Source organism: Oncorhynchus clarkii, chromosome 1, assembly GCF_045791955.1.
Source record: "Oncorhynchus clarkii lewisi isolate Uvic-CL-2024 chromosome 1, UVic_Ocla_1.0, whole genome shotgun sequence".
Classification (NCBI taxonomy): domain Eukaryota; kingdom Metazoa; phylum Chordata; class Actinopteri; order Salmoniformes; family Salmonidae; genus Oncorhynchus; species Oncorhynchus clarkii.
Window position 1 is genome coordinate 18,495,668 of NC_092147.1, and position 19,672 is coordinate 18,515,339.

Consider the following 19,672-nt stretch of genomic DNA (forward strand, 5'->3'; position numbering starts at 1 on the left):
AATAAAAAATAAAATGTTTTAACAGCATGTGTGTGTATCTGCAAATATTTCTGTGCATCTGAAATTTTTTCTACAATATGAACTATTTTAGTATTATGTCAAAGCATACTAAAGATGAGAATGCTTTTCATTATGCCCAACAGTGTGTAGTTGGTTAGACACACATCTGGTAATATGAATGAAGTGTGTGTAGTTGGTTAGACATAAATCTGGTAATATGAATGAAGTGTGTGCCATTTGGTGCAAATGTTTGATTTTGATAATGCTATATGTAGTTTTGGTTGCAGTGCTTCATTTCGTAGGATATATGAGGTATTTTGCAGTTTGGGTGTGTGATTTTGTGAATTGTGTTAAGTATTCTGATAAAACCATTCTAGTTTGCAAAATTGTGTTTTAGCAATTGGGAAAAACTGTAACTGACTTGACTAGTTAAATAAAGGTAAACAATTAAATAAACAGGACTGAGTATTGCATGACCTCACCCACAGTACAGCTCCAATACTAAGCATTATTTTACTACTTTGGAGAATTGAATTGTGTTATATCAGTGAAAATACTTATGTCAATGGCATGATGATGAGGAGCCAATGCATTCTGAACATGGAGTTCTTTGTAGCCCCCTGTAAAGTTCTAGAATATCCACATTGAAGTAATGATTGTATACACAGAGGGCCTAAAACAATATGTGTGGGCAGGAGTGTGGGTAGTCAGGAGTTAAAGGTTATACATATACAACATGGTTCCCTTTAGCTGCTAAGGCCAGACCCTGAGCAGGTGCTGGAAGGCCGGTTGTCATGGAAATAAGATCAGCATTTATGTATGTATCATCACCTCTCTCTCAAAGTTCACAATATCCAAGGAGAAAACAAAACTATTAAAACATTTGGGAACAAATGTCTCAATACAAATCAAATTCTCAATCATGTCAACCTCGCAATCCTCCCTATAATGACAGCAAATTGATTAAGCTTTTAACTGGTAGAGCATTTAGAATATTTTTAGGCAGCAAATAATCTCTCATCATTACTGCCATAACCACTCTACCACCCACAAATATTGGGACTACGCGAGCTCCGCCGATTCGGATGAGCAGCAGGTGGCTTTCCTTCACGCCAGAAGAATCGTTAAAACCTCTTCCCTCCCACGCAGACCTCTGCTCGATATCGAGGCGTTTTTCTATCGCGTAGGAGGGCTGGAGAAAAGCTCAAACTCATGTAATTTAGGGAAATTAACTGTAGATGTGAATGTGTGCTACTTTGGGCTACTTCAGTTATGTGAGCGGAAGGCAAGCAAAGGAATTAACCATACCGTGCAAGGACCGTCTTGAGGGAAGGTATGAAAATACAACTTTTTTGTATTGTATTAATTTTTAAATTGACGGTTAACTATAACATGCAAAACATGTAATTCACTCTCACTTAACAGCTAGATACATTATTTCATGTCTATCAAAGATACCAACTTTGATAACTTGTACACAAGTTATAATATTGTAATTTTTAAGCATATTTTATGATTATGCCACCAGTTGAAGACGTTCCACCCAGACCAGAGGAGCTCTCCATGACTGTATCGTATTCTGTGAAGAGAAAAAACATCGTAAACAGGGTATCTTTTTCTTTGCTGATTTTGTTTAGCAGTTATTAAAAAGGGTACACATTTAAAAGTGACAATGAACTTGACAGTAATAACTGAAATATTGTCCTGATTTGCTGTCAGTGTTTGGAGAAAAAAGGAACAATAGCTAATATCCTCCAGCATTGAAAAGGAAAAATGGAGCTCCCAGAGCTGACACTGACAGCTCACTTGTTGATGCTCAGTTAGTATGTCTCTTAACCATTTATTAGGATTAGGGCTAGTTGTAATGATTCTGCTCTGCTAGGTTTATCCCAGCCCCATGGTAGAATAGTGGTGGTGATGTAATGTCCACCAACAAAAAGAGCATTGGTTTTATATGAATGGTACAAATAAAGGACCAATTTTTTTTTTTTGAAGTTGCATTGTCATGTATTGCTATTTCTAGCCCTGGAACTGCTGGGGAGACTAATGTTGGCTAGGACAGTGGGGCATGGGTGGAACAGGTGGGGGGTTAGACTGTACCTGCTGTTGTCCCAGGGCTTTGTAGTTGTGTGTGTGCTGGTGGGTGGGTAGGGCAGAGCATGCATAAGAAGGTTAGGTCAGAGGAGATGACAGACCTTTTCATGTCTGTCCGCTTATGAAATCAGCGAACCGTCACCTCCAGTCAATTTGCCCCTGACAGTACGGGTAGACTGCGTCTGTTGTATCTCTAGGCTTTGGACTGTTGGGAAAAGAAGCCCTGAACTAAACCATGAGTGGTGAGTATGCTATGCTTATAGAGTATCCCACTGGGCACAGATGGCAGTTCAACATCTAGTTTTGATTTACATTTGGTTGAGTTGTCAGCTAACGTGAATTCAACATGAAATCATAAACAAAAATCACCATGTTATTGGATTTAGGTGAAAAGTTGGATAAAAAAAATACTAAATTCCCTTACATTGACAACTTTTTGCAAATCCAGTCAGTTTTCCACATATAATTTTTGTGTGGAAATGATGTGGAAACAATCTTGCCCAGTGGGATATTACAGGTAAGGCAGATTGAGTCAGTTTGAAAAAAAAGTGGGAGTTTAAGGGACCAGTTGAAATTTTCTGCATATTTTCTTGATATTCATTGTGTTGTTTGATTTTTGCTTCTTTGTTTTCAAAACTTGTTGCATAGAAAAGCTGTGATTTGCTTCTGGCTTTTACGTGTTAGAATCATACTGTAGTGTTGGTACTCTGTGTTCCTACATATTTTAGCAGGGTAGTTTGAAGACGCTCAAGGCTTTCTTGTAAGTTAGGTATGAAATACCATCACCTTTTTAAGCCAACTTCTCCATACATACCGTAGCAAAGTCCCTGGATGTCCCCACCCAGGGCATAGGTTACCTGTCTAGTAAGAAATGCATGCAACTTTAATTTCAACCTGCAGCTTGCCAGGCTGCCAGGGTGTACACAGGGCATGTTCATTATGGTGAAACATTAGGGTGAAACAGATATAAATATAATGTTGCCTATAGAGCTGCCAATGTCTATCAACCCCTACAAAAATGTCCATTAATTATAACCCACATAATAATTTACATTTCCTGTTTTTGCAGGATTATTTTTCCTGCTATAGCTAACTGGCTCAAATTATGATCCTACATCTGTAGTATGTACTGTAGTTGATTCGTCATTAGTTTCAAAATAATGCCTGTATGCACCCCTTTGGGAGTAAAATCAACATCAAATCAAATTGTATTTGTCACATGTGCCGAATATAACAATACAAGACCTTACCATGAAATTCTTACTTGAAAAAGCCCTTAACCAACAATAGAGTTAATAAAATATTTACTAAATATAAAAAGTTTAAAAAAAATCTAAACGATCAAATAGTAACACAAATGTACATAACAATACAGAGTCAATGTATGGGGGTACAGGTTTGTCAAGGTAATTTGTAAAGTGACAATGCATAGATAATAAACAGCGAGTAGCTGCGGTGTAAAAAAAGGGGGGGGGGGGGTGTAAATAGTCCAGGTGACCATTTGATTAGTTGTTCAGCAGTCTTATGGATTGGGGGTAGAAACTGTTAAGGAGCCTTTAGGTCCTAGACTTGGCGCTCTGGTACCGCTTCCCGTGTGGTAGCAGAGAGGACAGTCTATGACTTGGGTGACTAGAGTCTTTGACAATTCTTTGGGCCTTCCTCTGACACCGCCTAGTATATAGGTTTTGGATGTCAGGAAGCTTGGCCCCAGTGATGTACTGGGCCGCATGCACTACCCTCTGTAGCACCTTATGGTCAGCAGTTACCATACCAGGCGGTGATGCAACTTTTTGAGGATCTTGGGACCCATGCCAAATCTTTTCAGTCTCCTGAGGGGGAAAAGGTATTACCGTGCCCTTTTCACGACTGTCTTGGTGTGTTTGGACCATGATAGTTTGTTGATGTGGACACCAAGGAACTTGAAACTCTCGACCCGGTCCACTTCAGTCCCGTCAATGTTAATGGGGGCCTGTTCGGCACTCCTTTTCCAATAATCCACGATCATGTCCTTTGTCTTGCTCACATTGAGAGAGAGGTTGTTGTCCTGGCACCACACTGCCAGGTCTCTGACCTCTTCCCTATAGGCTGTTGTCGATGATCAGGCCTACCACTGTTGTGTCATCGGCAAACTTAATGATGATTTTGGAGTCGTGCTTGGATGAACAGGGAGTACAGGAGGGGACTAAGCACGCACCCCCGAGGGGCTCCATTGTTGAGAATCAGTGTGGCAGAAGTGTTGCTGCCTACCCTTACCACCTGGGGCGGCCCGTCAGGATCCAGTTGCAGAGGGAGGTGTTTAGTCCCAGGGTCCTTAGCGTAGTGATGAGCTGTGTGGGAACTATTTTGTTAAACACTGAGCTGTAGTCAATGAACAGCATTCTCACATAGTTGTTCCTTTTGTCCAGGTGTGAAAGGGCTGTGTGGAGTGCGATTGAGATTGCATCTGTGAATCTGTTAGGGCGGTATGCGAACTGGAGTGGGTCTTGGGTTTCTGGCATGATGGTGTTGATGTGAGCCATGACCAACCTTTCAAAGCACTTTATGGCTCGCGTCACTGGGCAGCTCGCGGCTTGGTTTCCCTTTCTAGTCCATAATATGTTTCAAGCCCTGCCACATTCAATGAGCCTCGGAGCCGGTTTAGTACTATTATATCTTAGTCCTGTATTGGTGCTCCTTGAAAGCGGAAGCTCTAGCCTTTAGCTCGGTGTGGATGTTGCCTGTATTCCATGGCTTCTGGGTGGGAAATGTACGTATGGTCACTGTGGGGACAGCGTCGTCAATGCACTTATTGATGAACCCGGTGACTGAGGTGGTACACTCCTCAATGCCATTGGATGAATCCCGGAACATATTCCAGTCTGTGCAAGCAAAACAGTCTTGTTGCATAGTATCCGCGTCATCTGACCACTTCCATATTGAGCGAGTCACTGTACTTCCTGCTTTAGTTTTTGCTTGTAAGCAGGAATCAGGAGGATAGAATTATGGTCAGATTTGCCAAATGGATGGCAAGGGAGAGCTTTGTATGCATCTGTGTGTGGAGTAAAGGTGGTCTAGAGTTTGTTTTTGTCCTCTGGTTGCACGTGACATGCTGGTAGAAATGATGTAAAACGGATTTAAGTTTACCTGTATTAAAACCCCTGGCCCCTAGGAATGCCACATCTGGATGAGCATTTCTTCTTTTCTTGTTATAAGGACATATTAGGTGAATTTCCTGGGATTAGTTGTATGATATGGCTTAGAACAGGCCCTTACCATACTGGAATGAGCAGTGAGGGAATCAGATACACTGCTTCTTATAGGATTGCCTTGGACCAGGTAGGATGATAGGATCATCATTCAGAAAATAACTCATATTTAAATGCAGAGCTGTGATACTGCACTGTATGTGTTTGTTATGCATTTCATCAACGCTCATCCAGTACTGTTTGAGTATTAGCAACAACCATCAGGTTCTTGAGTGCTCTTTTGCAATCCATTTTAATAATTTTCTGACTTCAGTGTTGCTGAATTGATATGAATATGTCCAACCAACTCTTCTATCAAGCAGTCATGTACACTTCATATACATTTTTCCTTCACTGCATTATAACAGAATGCTTATGGTCTCCTCCATCTCCTCTCCTCCAGTTTCACAGGAAACCTGCCTCCTTGACCAGGTGCTGGAGCTGATTATGAATGAGAAGCCCGCCAACACCGCCAGCCTTTTCCTGAACGAGGACGTCGACAAGCCCTCCCTCCCTGAACGAGGCCTCTGGCGGTGGCTACATAGGGCCATGCAGAAGAGAGCGGCCAGTGCCAAGGACACGATGAGCTCCATAACTAAGGAGAGTGTCAAGGGCTTCCTGAGACGCAACCTCTTTGTCCTCCTCACCATCGCAGCAGTGGCTCTGGGCAAGTGGACAAAATACTTTGTTACTGTCTTATTGGGGTTAGGGTTAAGGTGATGTTAAGAGCTAAGGTTATGGATAGTTTGTTGATTGTTTGTTTATAGTTAATACAATATTAATTTAAGTAGTGTTATTACACAGGCCTATGAGCTGCGGCCCCCAAGTGTAGACTCCTGTGTCAAGAAGACTTGAAATAGATATATTCTTCATCAATGATATCATGTCTCCTGTGTGTGTATCCAGGTGTCATGCTGGGTTTCGCCCTGCGGCCCCACAACCTGACCCTCAGGAAGATCAAATACTTTGCCTTCCCTGGAGAGCTGCTGATGAGGATGCTGCAGATGCTGGTTCTGCCTCTCATCATCTCCAGCCTGGTCACAGGTAGCTGGTCACAGGAGTTCTGCTTCCTTAGCATCATTATAATTATTTGCAATTACAGTATCTATTGCTTTTGTTAAACTCAAAGTGATTTACATTTCATGTAGATTTCTCACCCCTTCTGCATGTTATTATTCTACATTTTTCATACTTCTTGCTATTTTGAGTTCAAAGTTAGTTGGTACAGTAATAGTCTTGTGGTAGTAGCTAGAGTATTAATGAGAAAATGATTAACTTTGTCTTGTCTTGCAGGTATTTCCTCTCTGGACAGCAAAGCGTCTGGGAAGATGGGAATGCGGGCTGTGGTTTATTACATGGTGACCACCCTCATCGCGGTCTTCATTGGCATCGTCATTGTGATTGTCATAAAACCAGGGAAAGGCCATAGGGACAGTCCAGTGGCCTCTAGCGGTACCATAGAGCCGGTACAAGCAGCTGACGCCTTCCTGGATCTCATCAGGTGAGGAACTATTGTAGGATCCCAGTGACAGTAAGTCAATAGAATATATTAATAATTGGTTGTCCTTTATTCACTGTGATAATAGTTCTGCATTTTTCAGGAACATGTTCCCACCAAATTTGGTGGAAGCCTGTTTCAAGCAGGTAAGGGAATTCACTTGCCAATTGATCAAGCAGCTATTCTTCAATACACTGTGTTAAAATACTTACTCACCAAATAAATTGTTAAGGACTGATACTCTTTACTTATACAATACATACAGTGGGGAGAACAAGTATTTGATACACTGCTGATTTTGCAGGTATTCCTACTTACAAAGCATGTCTGTAATTTTTTATTATATGTACACTTCAACTGTGAGAGGGAATCTAAAACAAAAATCCAGAAAATCACATTGTATGATTTTTATGTAATTCATTTGCATTTTATTGCATGACATAAGTATTTGATACATCAGAAAAGCAGAACTTAAAATTTGGTACGGAAACCTTTGTTTGCAATTACAGAGATCATACGTTTCCTTTAGTTCTTGACCAGGTTTGCACACACTGCAGCAGGGATTTTGGCCCACTCCTCCATATAGACCTTCTCCAGATCCTTCAGGTTTCGGGGCTGTCGCTGGGCAATACGGACTTTCAGCTCTCTCCAAAGATTTTCTATTGGGTTCAGGTCTGGAGACTGACTAGGCCACTCCAGGACCTTGAGATGCTTTTTACGGAGCCACTCCCTTAGTTGCCCTGGCTGTGTGTTTTGGGTCGTTGTCATGCTGGAAGACCCAGCCACGACCCATCTTCAATGCTCTTACTGAGGGAAGGAGGTTGTTGGCCAAGATCTCGTGATACATGGCCCCATCCATCCTCCCCTCGGTGCAGTCGTCCTGTCCGCTTTGCAGAAAAGCATCCCCAAAGAATGATGTTTCCACCTCCATGCTTCACGGTTGGGATGGTGTTCTTAGGGTTGTACTCATCCTTCTTCTTCCTCCAAACACGGCGAGTGGAGTTTAGACCAAAAAGCTCTATTTTTGTCTCATCAGACCACATGACCTTCTCCCATTCCTCCTCTGGATCATTCAGATGGTCATTGGCAAACTTCAGACGGGCCTGGACATGCGCTGGCTTGAGCAGGGGGACCTTGCGTGCGCTGCAGGATTTTAATCCATGACGGCGTAGTGTGTTACTAATGGTTTTCTTTGAGACTGTGGTCCCAGCTCTATCAGGTCATTGACCAGGTCCTGCCGTGTAGTTCTGGGCTGATCCCTCACCTTCCTCATGATCATTGATGCCCCACGAGGTGAGATCTTGCATGGAGCCCCAGACCGAGGGTGATTGACCGTCATCTTGAACTTCTTCCATTTTCTAATAATTGCGCCAACAGTTGTTGCCTTCTCACCAAGCTGCTTGCCTATTGTCCTGTAGCCCATCCCAGCCATACGCAGATCTACAATTTTATCCCTGATGTCCTTACACAGCTCCCTGGTCTTGGCCAATGTGGAGAGGTTGGAGTCTGTTTGATTGAGTGTGTGGACAGGTGTCTTTTATACAGGTAACGAGTTCAAACAGGTGCAGTTAATACAGGTAATGAGTGGAGAACAGGAGGGCTTCTTAAAGAAAAACTAACAGGTCTGTGAGAGCCGTAATTCTTACTGGTTGGTAGGTGATCAAATATTTACGTCATGCAATAAAATGCTCATTAATTACTTAAAAATCATACAATGTGATTTTCTGGATTTTTGTTTTAGATTCTGTCTCTCACAGTTGAAGTGTACCTATGATATAACAAAAATTACAAACCTCTACATGCTTTGTAAGTAGGAAAACCTGCAAAATCGGTAGTGTATCAAATACTTGTTCTCCCCACTGTACATGTATTCAATGCCTGCACTGTTTCCACCAGTACAAAACAGTCTACAAGAAGACCATCTACACCAAGAACGTGACCATTACCCTCAACCTGACTGACTCCCTAAACGCTACAGAGGCTGCTAACATGAGCAGAGTCCTGCAGACCATCCAGGTGGGTGACACATTGGTGGTGGAGTGACTTACCCCAATGTAAAGTCCTTTGGGGGAACAAGTGCTACAGTTACTTTAGATAAGTGTAAATGTGATGTGAAGGGGCTGTTCTGCTCCAGGAGACAGTGGTGGAGACAATCCCAGTGTCTGGTTCCTCTAACGGGGTGAACGCCCTTGGTCTGGTGGTGTTCTCCATGTGCTTCGGCCTGATCATCGGGAGCATGAAGCAGCAGGGACAGGCTCTCAGGGACTTCTTCGACTGCCTCAACGAAGCCATCATGCGCCTAGTGGCCATCATCATCTGGTTAGTAGTCAGATTAGTGGTTGCAAAGTAACATGTTAATGTACTCGTAAATGCCTTTACCATTACTTCTCACATACAGTATATATATCTCAAAACAGTTGCTTTCGGGGGAATTGTTGTGTTAGGTAGAGTGTGGGCTATCCTACAAATATCTCTGTCTTTTATCTCAATTCCTTCCTCTCTCCCCATCAGGTACGCTCCAGTGGGCATCCTGTTCCTGATAGCAGGTAAGATCGTGGAGATGAAGAATCTGGCCGAGGTGGGAGGTCAGCTGGGGATGTACACGGTGTCTGTCATCGTGGGTCTGCTCATCCACGGCCTCTTCGTCCTGCCCCTGTTCTACTTCCTGGTCACCAGGAAGAACCCCTACGCCTTCATTGCTGGCCTGCTGCAGGCCCTCATTACTGCCCTGGGGACGTCCTCTAGGTGGGTGTAGGAACAGATTCAGGGTCAGATGTAGCTAATTCATTGCCCTGGGGATATCCTCTAGTTCAGTGGTTATCCGGTCCTCCAGTAACCCAAACAGCGCACACTTTTGTTGTAGCCCCAGACAAACTCACCTGATCAACTCATTGAGGGCTTGACGATTGGTTGACAAGTGGAATCAGGTGTGCTTGTCTGACGCTACAACAAAAATGTGTGCTGTTGGGGGTACTTGAGGATTGGAGTTGGGAAAGACATCTAGTTGTTGTTTGGAGCATTATGATCTCACAACGTCCTCTATTCTCTGCCACCCTGCCATAGCTCTGCCACCCTGCCCATCACCTTCCGCTGTCTGGAGGAGAACAACCATGTGGACAAGAGAGTGACACGCTTCATCCTGCCCGTGGGTGCCACCATCAACATGGATGGCACTGCCCTCTACGAGGCTGTGGCCGCCATCTTTATTGCTCAGGTCAATGACATGGAACTCAACTTTGGCCAAATCCTCACCATCAGGTGAGTGTTAAGACACCATTCATCTGATAAGCCACAATGCTATCAATGAGCTAGACCATCAACTATGAAGTTATTTTTAAGTATTAAGTTATTTATAACAATACATATTTTAAATCTCAACTTGGAAAGGATATACAAAAGCATATTAGCTAATTTTGTAACTACATTAAAGAGGAGACTCATAACTCATGAGTTTGTGGTTTTGATGAGATTAATTTTGTGGTCTCTGCCGAACTTCTCCATGCTGTTGGCTTTCTATTGACTTCACAACCCAAGATGGATTACCTCTACCACGGAGTGTTGATTTAGCTCAGGGATGGGCAACTCCAGTCCTCGGGGGCCGGAGTGGTGCTTTGTATTAAACAGGCATAGACTAACAGGGAAATGCTTACTTATAGGTCCTGTTCTAACAATGCAGTTAAAGATATACAAAAAGTATTTTTATAGTCACAAAAAGGAATAAATACACAGTGAATAACAATAACGTGTAAAAATAACATGCTATATACACAGAGTACCAGTACCGAATCGATGTACAGGGGTACAAAGTAATTGAGGTAGCTATGTACATATACTGTAGTAGGGGTAAAGGGACTAGGCAACAGGATAGATAGTAGACAGTAGCAGCAGCATATGTGCAAGAATATGCTAATTTAAGAGATGGCTAGTCATTATTAGCAGATACATTATGGGACACAGGTCAAGTTATTATCGGCGTGCAGCGGTTAGTCTATAACCATGTCTTCCTGGATCAGTATTTTTCCACACGTCACTCACCACCGATTCCCTAATGCAATGTGTGTTTCTCTTTCTCCTTAAATGGTGCCATCCCTCCACAGTATCACAGCAACAGCTGCCAGCATTGGAGCAGCAGGCATCCCACAGGCTGGTCTGGTTACCATGGTGATTGTATTGACATCGGTGGGACTGCCCACAGAGGACATAACGCTGATCATTGCTGTGGACTGGTTCCTGTAAGTCTGCCTAAATGTCACTGTAAGGCCACCACACCACTATAACAGATCCCCCTGAGAGGTTGGCCATGCATTATGCGCATCAGATTATTGAAGAACTTAACAACTAGCCCTCTCTGATGTTCTGGTGTTGTATACGCTTTTCTGCATGCCTCATGGTTGGATTTACACACAATGGTTGGAATTCTTTTTTTATTAACTTGTGGATGGATTGCATTGTGTTTTTGTGTGGCTGTGCATAGGTTGACACCCTAAGGGTGTGTGTGTGTGTGTGTGTGTGTGTGTGTATGCACTATATAATGTCTGTTACGAATCCCTTTTGGCCCGACAGTCTAGGGGGGGATGGTAATGAGACCCGTAACATAACTCATGTAAATTCTAATAGTGACAAAGTAAAAGTGTGAACGAAATAACTACGACAACTGAAATCTACCGTCAAACTCAGGGTTTATTTATAAACACACGGTAATGGGGGGGGGGGGGGGTGGTATGTATGCCCATGGGCGACTTGTCTTGGTTCCCCCTTTTCCCACCAGCAAACAAACAAACACCATAACCAAAAACAATACTCACAGGTGATGACAAAGTGCTATAGAGGTGCTCAAACAAAAGAGAGGTCAATACACAAAGCGAGAGTGAAACAGAGAGATCTACAGACATGGCATTTACAGAAAGATTGAGCTCCACAGCAAACAACTGACAGGGTTTTTAAACAAAGGGAAAGGAACGGTGATTGGGTAGGAAACAGGAGGAGGTGTGTCTTCTGATTGGTGACTGATTGGGGAGTGATGATTTTCACCTGTGGGGGAGAAGGAGAGAAAAGAACACAGGATACATACACACACACACACAGGATACCTGTATCTGTAACAATGTCTATGCTTTATAATGTATGTACTTGTGCAGGGACCGACTGAGGACCACTACCAACGTGCTGGGGGACTCTCTGGGGGCGGGCATCGTGGAGCACCTGTCACGCCAGGAGTTGCAGAGCCAGGATGTTGAGGTAGGCAACTCGGTGATTGAAGAGAACGAAAAGCCCTACCAGCTCATCTGCCAGGAGAACGACTCAGTGAAGCACCACAACAGTGAGACCCCCATGTAGGGGTCAGGACAGGGCAATTTATAGGCAACCACTAGCCTCTACTAGCCTCTACTGTACTGTACATTGCTTGATCTAATATTTATATATTTCTTAATTCCATTATTTTACTTTTAGATTAGTGTGTATTGTTGTCAGATACTACTGCACTGTTGGAGCTAGGAACACAAGCACTTCGCCACACCCATAATAACATCTGCTAAATATGTGTACGTGACCAAAACAATTTGATTTGATTTTCAGTGTTTGTAGATATGGAAGAACTGGATACAGTATATGTAAACAATATGGGGAAAGATATTGGATGCCTAGGTTGAGCTATCACCAAATTGCTAACACCTATCTGGTTAACTTCAGATCTGCAAACACTCTAGGGATAGTGGTTTGGCATTGTTTTGACACTCTTAACCATATCACCAACTCTTTTGGTAATTTCAGTCCAAATCTGAGTCCATGGATGCATTGTCCACTCTAGAGGACACTGATGAAAGAACTGGACAGGTGAAATCACGTTTTCCATAGATATCTAGCTCCCATATTGATTTCACTTATCCCATGTTTTCATATCAGTAGAGAACACTTTAGACTGCTGTTGTGTACTCAGTATCGGATTAATTTACATGAACAAGAAAATAATTGCCATTCAATGACCTTTTTAAATATGTGAATAAATGGAAAATCCATTCCTATACTCACCATCACGTAGCTGGTTTTGTTGCATGGCTTGAATTTATTTTTATTCTATTTTGACACTTTTAGCATCATTGACGTAATCAATTTGAGTTTATAGCAGCCTCAGTTGCACTTCTGTAGTTGGTGGTTGTTGTTTTTATTGCGAATCTACCTCTAATATAATTCAAGTGTACATTATGCTTTCTCTTAAGCCATTTGATTTTCTGCCCCAAACATTACCTAGAGGAAATGTTGTAGGCCTATCATATTATCCATGCTACCAACTTTGATAACCAGTTTTTCAACAGTTTTGAAAACAAACACTGAAGCATTGTCATCAGTTTTGATATAATGTACTTTGCTTAATCTCTGTCAGTGGCATCAATGTGAATATATAGTATATATTTGTATGGATATCTGTAATAATATTTGACACTTGGGTGATTTCTATGTTACTTTTTGAGGTAAATTGGGGTTGTTAGACTTTTACATTTTTTGAAAACAATATTGGTAACAAATATTTATTTTCAGTGTTAACTCTAGTGTATGTTGGTACTAGTGCCTTGTTATTTTAACACAAGTCACTCAAGCCTGAAGTATGTGAAATGTTGATATCATTGGGGGTGTTGTATGTTGCTGTACATTGAAAAGATAGAGAAATATTGACAAAAGGATGTCGTATAGGCTACTGTATTACTTGATATGCTTTCCCCTAATGTTCCTGGTTGTTTGAGTGTTTTCAGACCATGTGAGAATTGAATGTACATTTGGTCCATTTGTAGAATATGAGCAGGGAGATCAGTAGATTTCTAGACTAAAATAACTAAAATGCTCACTAGATATTCCCTTTCCTTGATGCTGTAATCTTACATGTTAATTTCAATACAACATCCAGTGCTTTATGGATGCACGCACTACTGTTAATTTATGATTTTTTAAAATTTTTATTTGACTGTGGGGAAAAAGTGGAAAAATGTTATGCCTACAGCAGTTACATGTATATACATAATTTAAAGGCAATTAAGTTCAATGTTAGAGGCATTCCAGAAGATTTGAAAACAATCTAGTTATTATAAACCCTCTGCAGTCCTAACACTTTTACGTGGCATCATTTAGTGCACGAGATACGCGCTCATTTGTCATGTAGCCTAATTTGTGCCTCTTGTTTTACATATTAAATAGTTGATTTATGTTTTCATGAGATGGTTTAAATTTGGATGGCTTTAGTATTTTGATGGAAGAATATGAAAGTTGCAACAAATAAATGTCTCAGGAATTGACAACAATTGTGTGAGTCTGTAGGCTGTGATAAGTGTTTTTTTGTTGTTGTTTTTTTACCTTTATTTAACCAGGCAAGTCAGTTAAGAACAAATTCTTATTTTCAATGACGGCCTGGGAACAGTGGGTTAACTGCCTGTTCAGGGGCAGAACGACAGATTTTTACCTTGTCAGCTCGGGGGTTTGAACTCGCAACCTTCCGGTTACTAGTCCAACGCTCTAACCACTAGGCTACCCTGCCGCCCCTAGTGTGGTCGAGAGAGACAGAAGCCTTGTTTGTACCTGGTGCTTTTGTGCTCACATTTGTAGACGGGTGTATACACTCAAAACACACATTCTGATCTGATTGGTTTCAGATCTTCCTGACCACCAACGGATGTAGTCAGGCACGCACTGTGTCTGGATATCTCACAGGTGTCGACAGATCTGGACAGTAAAACCATTTAAAGCATTATCCTTCTAAAATCATCGACAGCTGGCACCATTGACTTATGACATCAATATGTGTCTTAAAATTAATAAATATTATTTTGGAAGAATATCTGTCAAATAATTTGCATACAGGGAGGGACCAGGAAATCAGGTCACAATCCAAACACAGTGGAGGGATAAGAGACACACTTTACTACCATGTGTAGAGGCATATCTGAAAACGTGGGCACAATCAGAATGTGGACAAGATCAGGACCAAGGATGCATGTTAGCGTCAGGTATTAACGAGTCTATTCAGACAGCAAGAGATTCTCCAGGAGATTCCTGTTCTTTTGGTTGATCTGAGGAGATTGTGTAAAAGCATGGCTGTATTCTTAACGCACAGAAAATGGCTACCCCTGGTGGAGAATCTCCTGTTTTTGTCCCTGATTCACCATGGATTCTTACTCCGACCAGTCTAAACTGCAGTACTGAACACCTGCGGTGCATTCCAGCTGGCTTCACACTTACAGTACTGCCTCCACATTTTTGCCAGTTATGTGGTCTAAACCTCTAGGTAGTGATTATGGTGTCAAACTGTCTTTCTTGAAATTAATAAACTGTCAAATGGAGTGCCAGAGCAGCTTTGGGCATCTCACACAGTGTTGAGTCAGAAGCTCAATGCTATGGGAAGCATTAAATCACCTTTTATCTGGGGGTGAAGATGCTTGGCACCTCAACATCAAACTGAGTGCATCCACCCAGACATAGTAAACAGAAGCAGCGTGTGGTTTCAGCCAGAGGGGAACCAATACGGCCTCTCTGGGCAACTCGGTTTGGTTCCAAACTATTAATACAGCAGTTATTCTGCTTGTTTTATACCAGTACCTTTGAGAACTGAGAAATCATAGGGTAACCTACTTTAACCAATGTATACAAAACAATATCAACATTTAGGTGTTCCTAATGTTTGGTATAGTCAGTGTATATGAGGACACGAATACTCTCAGAGTAACCCACTGTGGCCTGTGTAGTCCAGCAGTTAAAGCCTCTGACCCCGGCACACATGTATGTCAGCATAGGTTAGAATCCGGCCCACTGCCCTTTGACCCCCCCCAGTCTTTACTATCTCTTCAATAAAGCAAAACAATGACAAAAGTGTACCTTAAAAGTAAAGAACCCACTGACCTATAATATAGATTTTTGAAGAAAGAGCCTATGCGGCAATAAGACACAACGAGGAGGAAAATCTAACTCTTTCAGGTTAATTTATTTATAAAAGATCCACTGAAGATGTGTTTAAACATACAGTGCATTTTCTAAATAACATTGTGTTTCAGGCGAGAACAAGCCGTCTATGAAGTTGAACAGCCATACATAGATGGTGAAGACCGGTTTCTCGGAATAAAGAGTAATCAGAAATACTTGCCAAATACTTTGGCATAGTTAGCGACAGTGTGTAAAAGACATTTAGCTATATATCAAAACCTCTCAGGGACTCCGCAATGTATGGCGATGACAGCTCAGCCACTACACACTCCCAGCCAGATAGATAGTGACACGAGACGACTGGAGAGTCAGCAAGCTTGGCCGAGTTAGGATGAGAAGCCGCTGGAAGTTTACTTGGCCTGCAATGACGAGAGATAGTTCAGTTCAATACATCTTTATTGTCCCCAAAGGGCAATTTAAGTGCAGCATAAATGTCAGACACTAAGTTCATGCGGAGAAAATACAGTACAATATTGCTGGAGTAAAATTATAAACAGCTGTCACCTATGACAATAATTTTCCTTCTGTGGTAGCAACCTCACACTCATTCCACATGGAGGGCATCCCACCCATCCTTCTTATCCTGAGAGAGAAAAGTGTGGAAAATCATTGTCTATGGTGACATAATCAGGGAGAACAACTACAGCACAATTTTCAAGAATGCTAACATTAACCCTCTCTCTAATAAAGCCATTTGGATGTACAGGCTGGATTTAATCTCTCCCACCATAGGAATGTTTATGTAGTATTTTAAAGTAGTATACGTAACTGCAATGTGCGTTAGATTAAATTGAGCCCTATGTGTATAAACAAGGTGCATATTTCCCACCTCTGACATGACTGGCAGGTTGCCATGGGGGTGGAGCCACATGGTCCTATGTGCTTTGGTCCTCTGCCTCTGGAGCAGCTTCCTCAGTAACCTCTTGACCCTTCTATCTCTGGGGTCAGCACACTTCACCGCCTTCTTGGTGTACAGTCTGCAGCCACAACAGATAAAGAACATTCACCAAGCCAACTTTTCAAATGAAACATACAGAACACACTATAGATATGGAGCATGGTTTCAAGAAAGCCTTCTCTGAACCAAAGCTTCAACAAAGTTGGCTAGCGAGGCATCTTTTCTTTATATGTCTTGTTATTCTCACATATTTCCTTCCTCACATCCCTGGCAATTATAGTAGAATCTGAGCCATAACAACATGACCTGGATAGATGACAATGCCTCACATCTCTGAGAGAAATATTTTCTATGTCTGCAGGTTGCTTGGAGATAGTTGGAATACTTGCATGATGGCTTGTATGCTGCAGTCTGGCCCCTCCGTCTGCACTTCAAACCTCAGCACGTCTTTGGTGCGCACATTCCCCTGAGAGTACTGCATACAGCACTGAACGTCTCTCTGCATCTGTACCCCATCACCTGAGAGAGGGAGGAAGTGAGGGGGAGAGAGACATACCCTTATGTCAGACTCGTCAAAGCACACTTACAGTATATGAAGGCTGATTGCTATTGGCTCATAAGGAGGGTTGTTATGATAGATATGAGCTCAAATAGCAAATATTTTTGTAGGAATGCAAGACATTTCATTGCACTGTTCTATACAGTATAGTTGGACTATGCAAGGTTAATATGTAATGGTTGCTCTTGTTGACAGGATATGTAATATTGTCAGGAGTATTGCACACCCCCTATACACACAAGAATGCCAGAGGAATTAGCTAGATCATCCCATGTTCCCCAACAATGTACTGTTATGCCAGTGGCACTGTGACTACATGACAAACCTTTTCATCCAATCAGAGTGAGTAAACACAGTAACATTAGCCGAGATAACAGTTACCATATGCATGTCATATAAAAGCTGCTCTGAACCTTGTCATATATTATCATTGACATCATCGATCACCTTTTCCCATGAAAGTCTGAGGTATAGTTAGCTTGTTATTAGCATTCAAGGTTTTGATGTGAAATCATTGTCTTCCTGCATTCTAGCCCTCTGTTTACATCCATGGCTCTATTCCCCTCTCCTCCCTCTCTCCTCTAGCTTAATCTCCTTCGCCATCACTTCCCTGCTAAACTGGCTCCCAGCAGGGTGCATACTGCTGACGGTCTAGTGTAGGTGTTATTGTGTCTTACCTTCCACTGCGTCCAGGAGAACGACAGTCAGAGAAATAACAGTCACAGTCTGCAGCAGAAACATGGTGAGCCTGACAGGGAAGTTCTCCGCTGTATTACCTTCCCCTCTATTGCCGTGTCTCTTATATTCCTCCCTCCCTCCTTTTCCCTCTCCCTCCTGCTCACACTCTCCCCCTCCCTCTCTCTCCCCTCCCTCATCCTCCAGTGCCCCACTCACTGTGTTCATTTCTGTCTTTCCCACTCTTCAAAAGGTGCTTTCCAAAGATCTTAAAATAATTCTGATTTATGGCATTCTCTAATGCAGTCATGAAAAGTGATCTACCTTGTTGTAGGTGTGACCCACTGCTAGAGCACAATACATCAGTGGGGGCTGCTGAGGGGAGGACGGCTCATAATAATGTCTGGATCGGAGCTAATGGAATGGTATCAAACACCTGGAAATCATGTGTTTGATATATTTGATACCATTCCACCTAATCTGCTCCAGTCATTACCACGAGACCCTCCTCCCCAATTAAGGTGCCACCAAACTCCTGTGCAATACAGGGAACACCACACAGCCTGTGATACACTACTTATAAGACAAATGTTACAGTGTACTGCACAGGAGGTTGGTGGCTCCTTAATTGGGGAGGAGGGCTCGTGGTAGTGGCTGGAACAGAATCATATCAAACACATGGTTTCCATGTGTTATCTGCCATTCCATTTGTGCCGTTCCAGCCATTATTATGAGCCGTCCTCCCCTCATCAGCCTCCACTGGTGTCCTGTAATATATTCATGTGGTTTTTATCCATGCAAATGACTAAGGCATCAGTAATACCGACATGGTTCAAAATACAAAGACAGTTACACGCAGCCTGTTTCCAAAACCAACCACCATCGTACGCTTGAAGGCTTTAGCTTATCTGTGGTTCAAGCATCAACAATTCACATGATTAAAGAGTGAGTTGAACCAACAGCAGCAGGGTGTGATTGCCAGGAGAAAACACAAGTATTAGGTGTGTCTGCTCCTGTTATGGTTTTCATTGAAACTAAACATGTTAAAAACAGATGTCAATAGTCAGACGATGACATAAAACGGCAACCAGCTCTCTACCATTAGACAGATCACAAGATGAGAAATATGATCTGCCAGACGAATGTACATTATAGCTTCGATATTTCATAGTCTCAACTGTGACAGACTTTGTATAGAAGCGATTCTAACATTCTCAATACAACACCTAACAACCTTGTCAAGAGGTTAGGACCTCTCTTGGTTTAATGGTAAAGGTCTTGGACTGACAAATGCAAGTCCCAGAAGGCTACCCCATGAATTTACAACATTTGGTGTCAGAAATGGGCATCTAAAGTGTAATAGCAAAAGTTGGCAAGTGCATTACTTAAATTGCCTTTGGGACCAGTGTGGGACAAGCCCCCAAATTCACAACTATAACTAAATAATAAAATGTCAAATATAAAATGGCTTATGTTAGAGGAAATGGATACAAAGTTAACGCTGGTTGGCGTTTGAGGATTGAATGACCTGGAGACCCACAGTGGTGGCTTTGGGAAGAGACCGTTTGCTTTGGCAGGTTGGGTGTCATTAGAACCCAGCTGATGCTCCCTACGATGTCAGAAACCTCCCTTCTAACAAAGCAATGAAACTATTGCAGAATTACAGCACGTTCTCTAATGCCTTTGGTATTCAATTAAATAAACGAGGTTGAAAAAGGAAGTGGAAGGAATGCTCTAAAAATATTTTATACATAAAATAT

General features: G+C 42.2%; 2 protein-coding genes across 3 annotated transcripts; one reads left to right on the forward strand and one right to left on the reverse strand.

Moving 5' to 3' along the window:
* The first annotated feature begins 2,316 nt into the window (after positions 1 to 2,316).
* Positions 2,317 to 14,105, forward strand: LOC139415481 (excitatory amino acid transporter 1-like). The gene is made up of 11 exons (XM_071163585.1): positions 2,317 to 2,336; positions 5,722 to 5,985; positions 6,225 to 6,362; positions 6,612 to 6,819; positions 6,920 to 6,962; positions 8,713 to 8,832; positions 8,951 to 9,135; positions 9,328 to 9,561; positions 9,880 to 10,074; positions 10,914 to 11,048; positions 11,955 to 14,105. Exons 1-11 carry the CDS (start codon positions 2,330 to 2,332, stop codon positions 12,151 to 12,153), a joined length of 1,728 nt encoding a protein of 575 aa, XP_071019686.1. The 5' UTR covers positions 2,317 to 2,329; the 3' UTR covers positions 12,154 to 14,105.
* Positions 14,106 to 15,760: 1,655 nt separating this feature from the next.
* Positions 15,761 to 17,997, reverse strand: LOC139415488 (C-C motif chemokine 20-like). 2 transcript variants are annotated; one of them, XM_071163594.1, is made up of 5 exons: positions 17,915 to 17,997; positions 17,068 to 17,197; positions 16,610 to 16,757; positions 16,285 to 16,363; positions 15,761 to 16,139 (listed from the first exon to the last, which is right to left on the reverse strand). In XM_071163594.1, exons 1-4 carry the CDS (start codon positions 17,976 to 17,978, stop codon positions 16,325 to 16,327), a joined length of 381 nt encoding a protein of 126 aa, XP_071019695.1. In that variant the 5' UTR covers positions 17,979 to 17,997; the 3' UTR covers positions 15,761 to 16,139; positions 16,285 to 16,324. The 2 variants fall into 2 exon arrangements, with proteins under 2 accessions (XP_071019695.1, XP_071019703.1); XM_071163602.1 differs by lacking the exon at positions 16,285 to 16,363.
* Between the last annotated feature and the right edge of the window lie 1,675 nt (positions 17,998 to 19,672).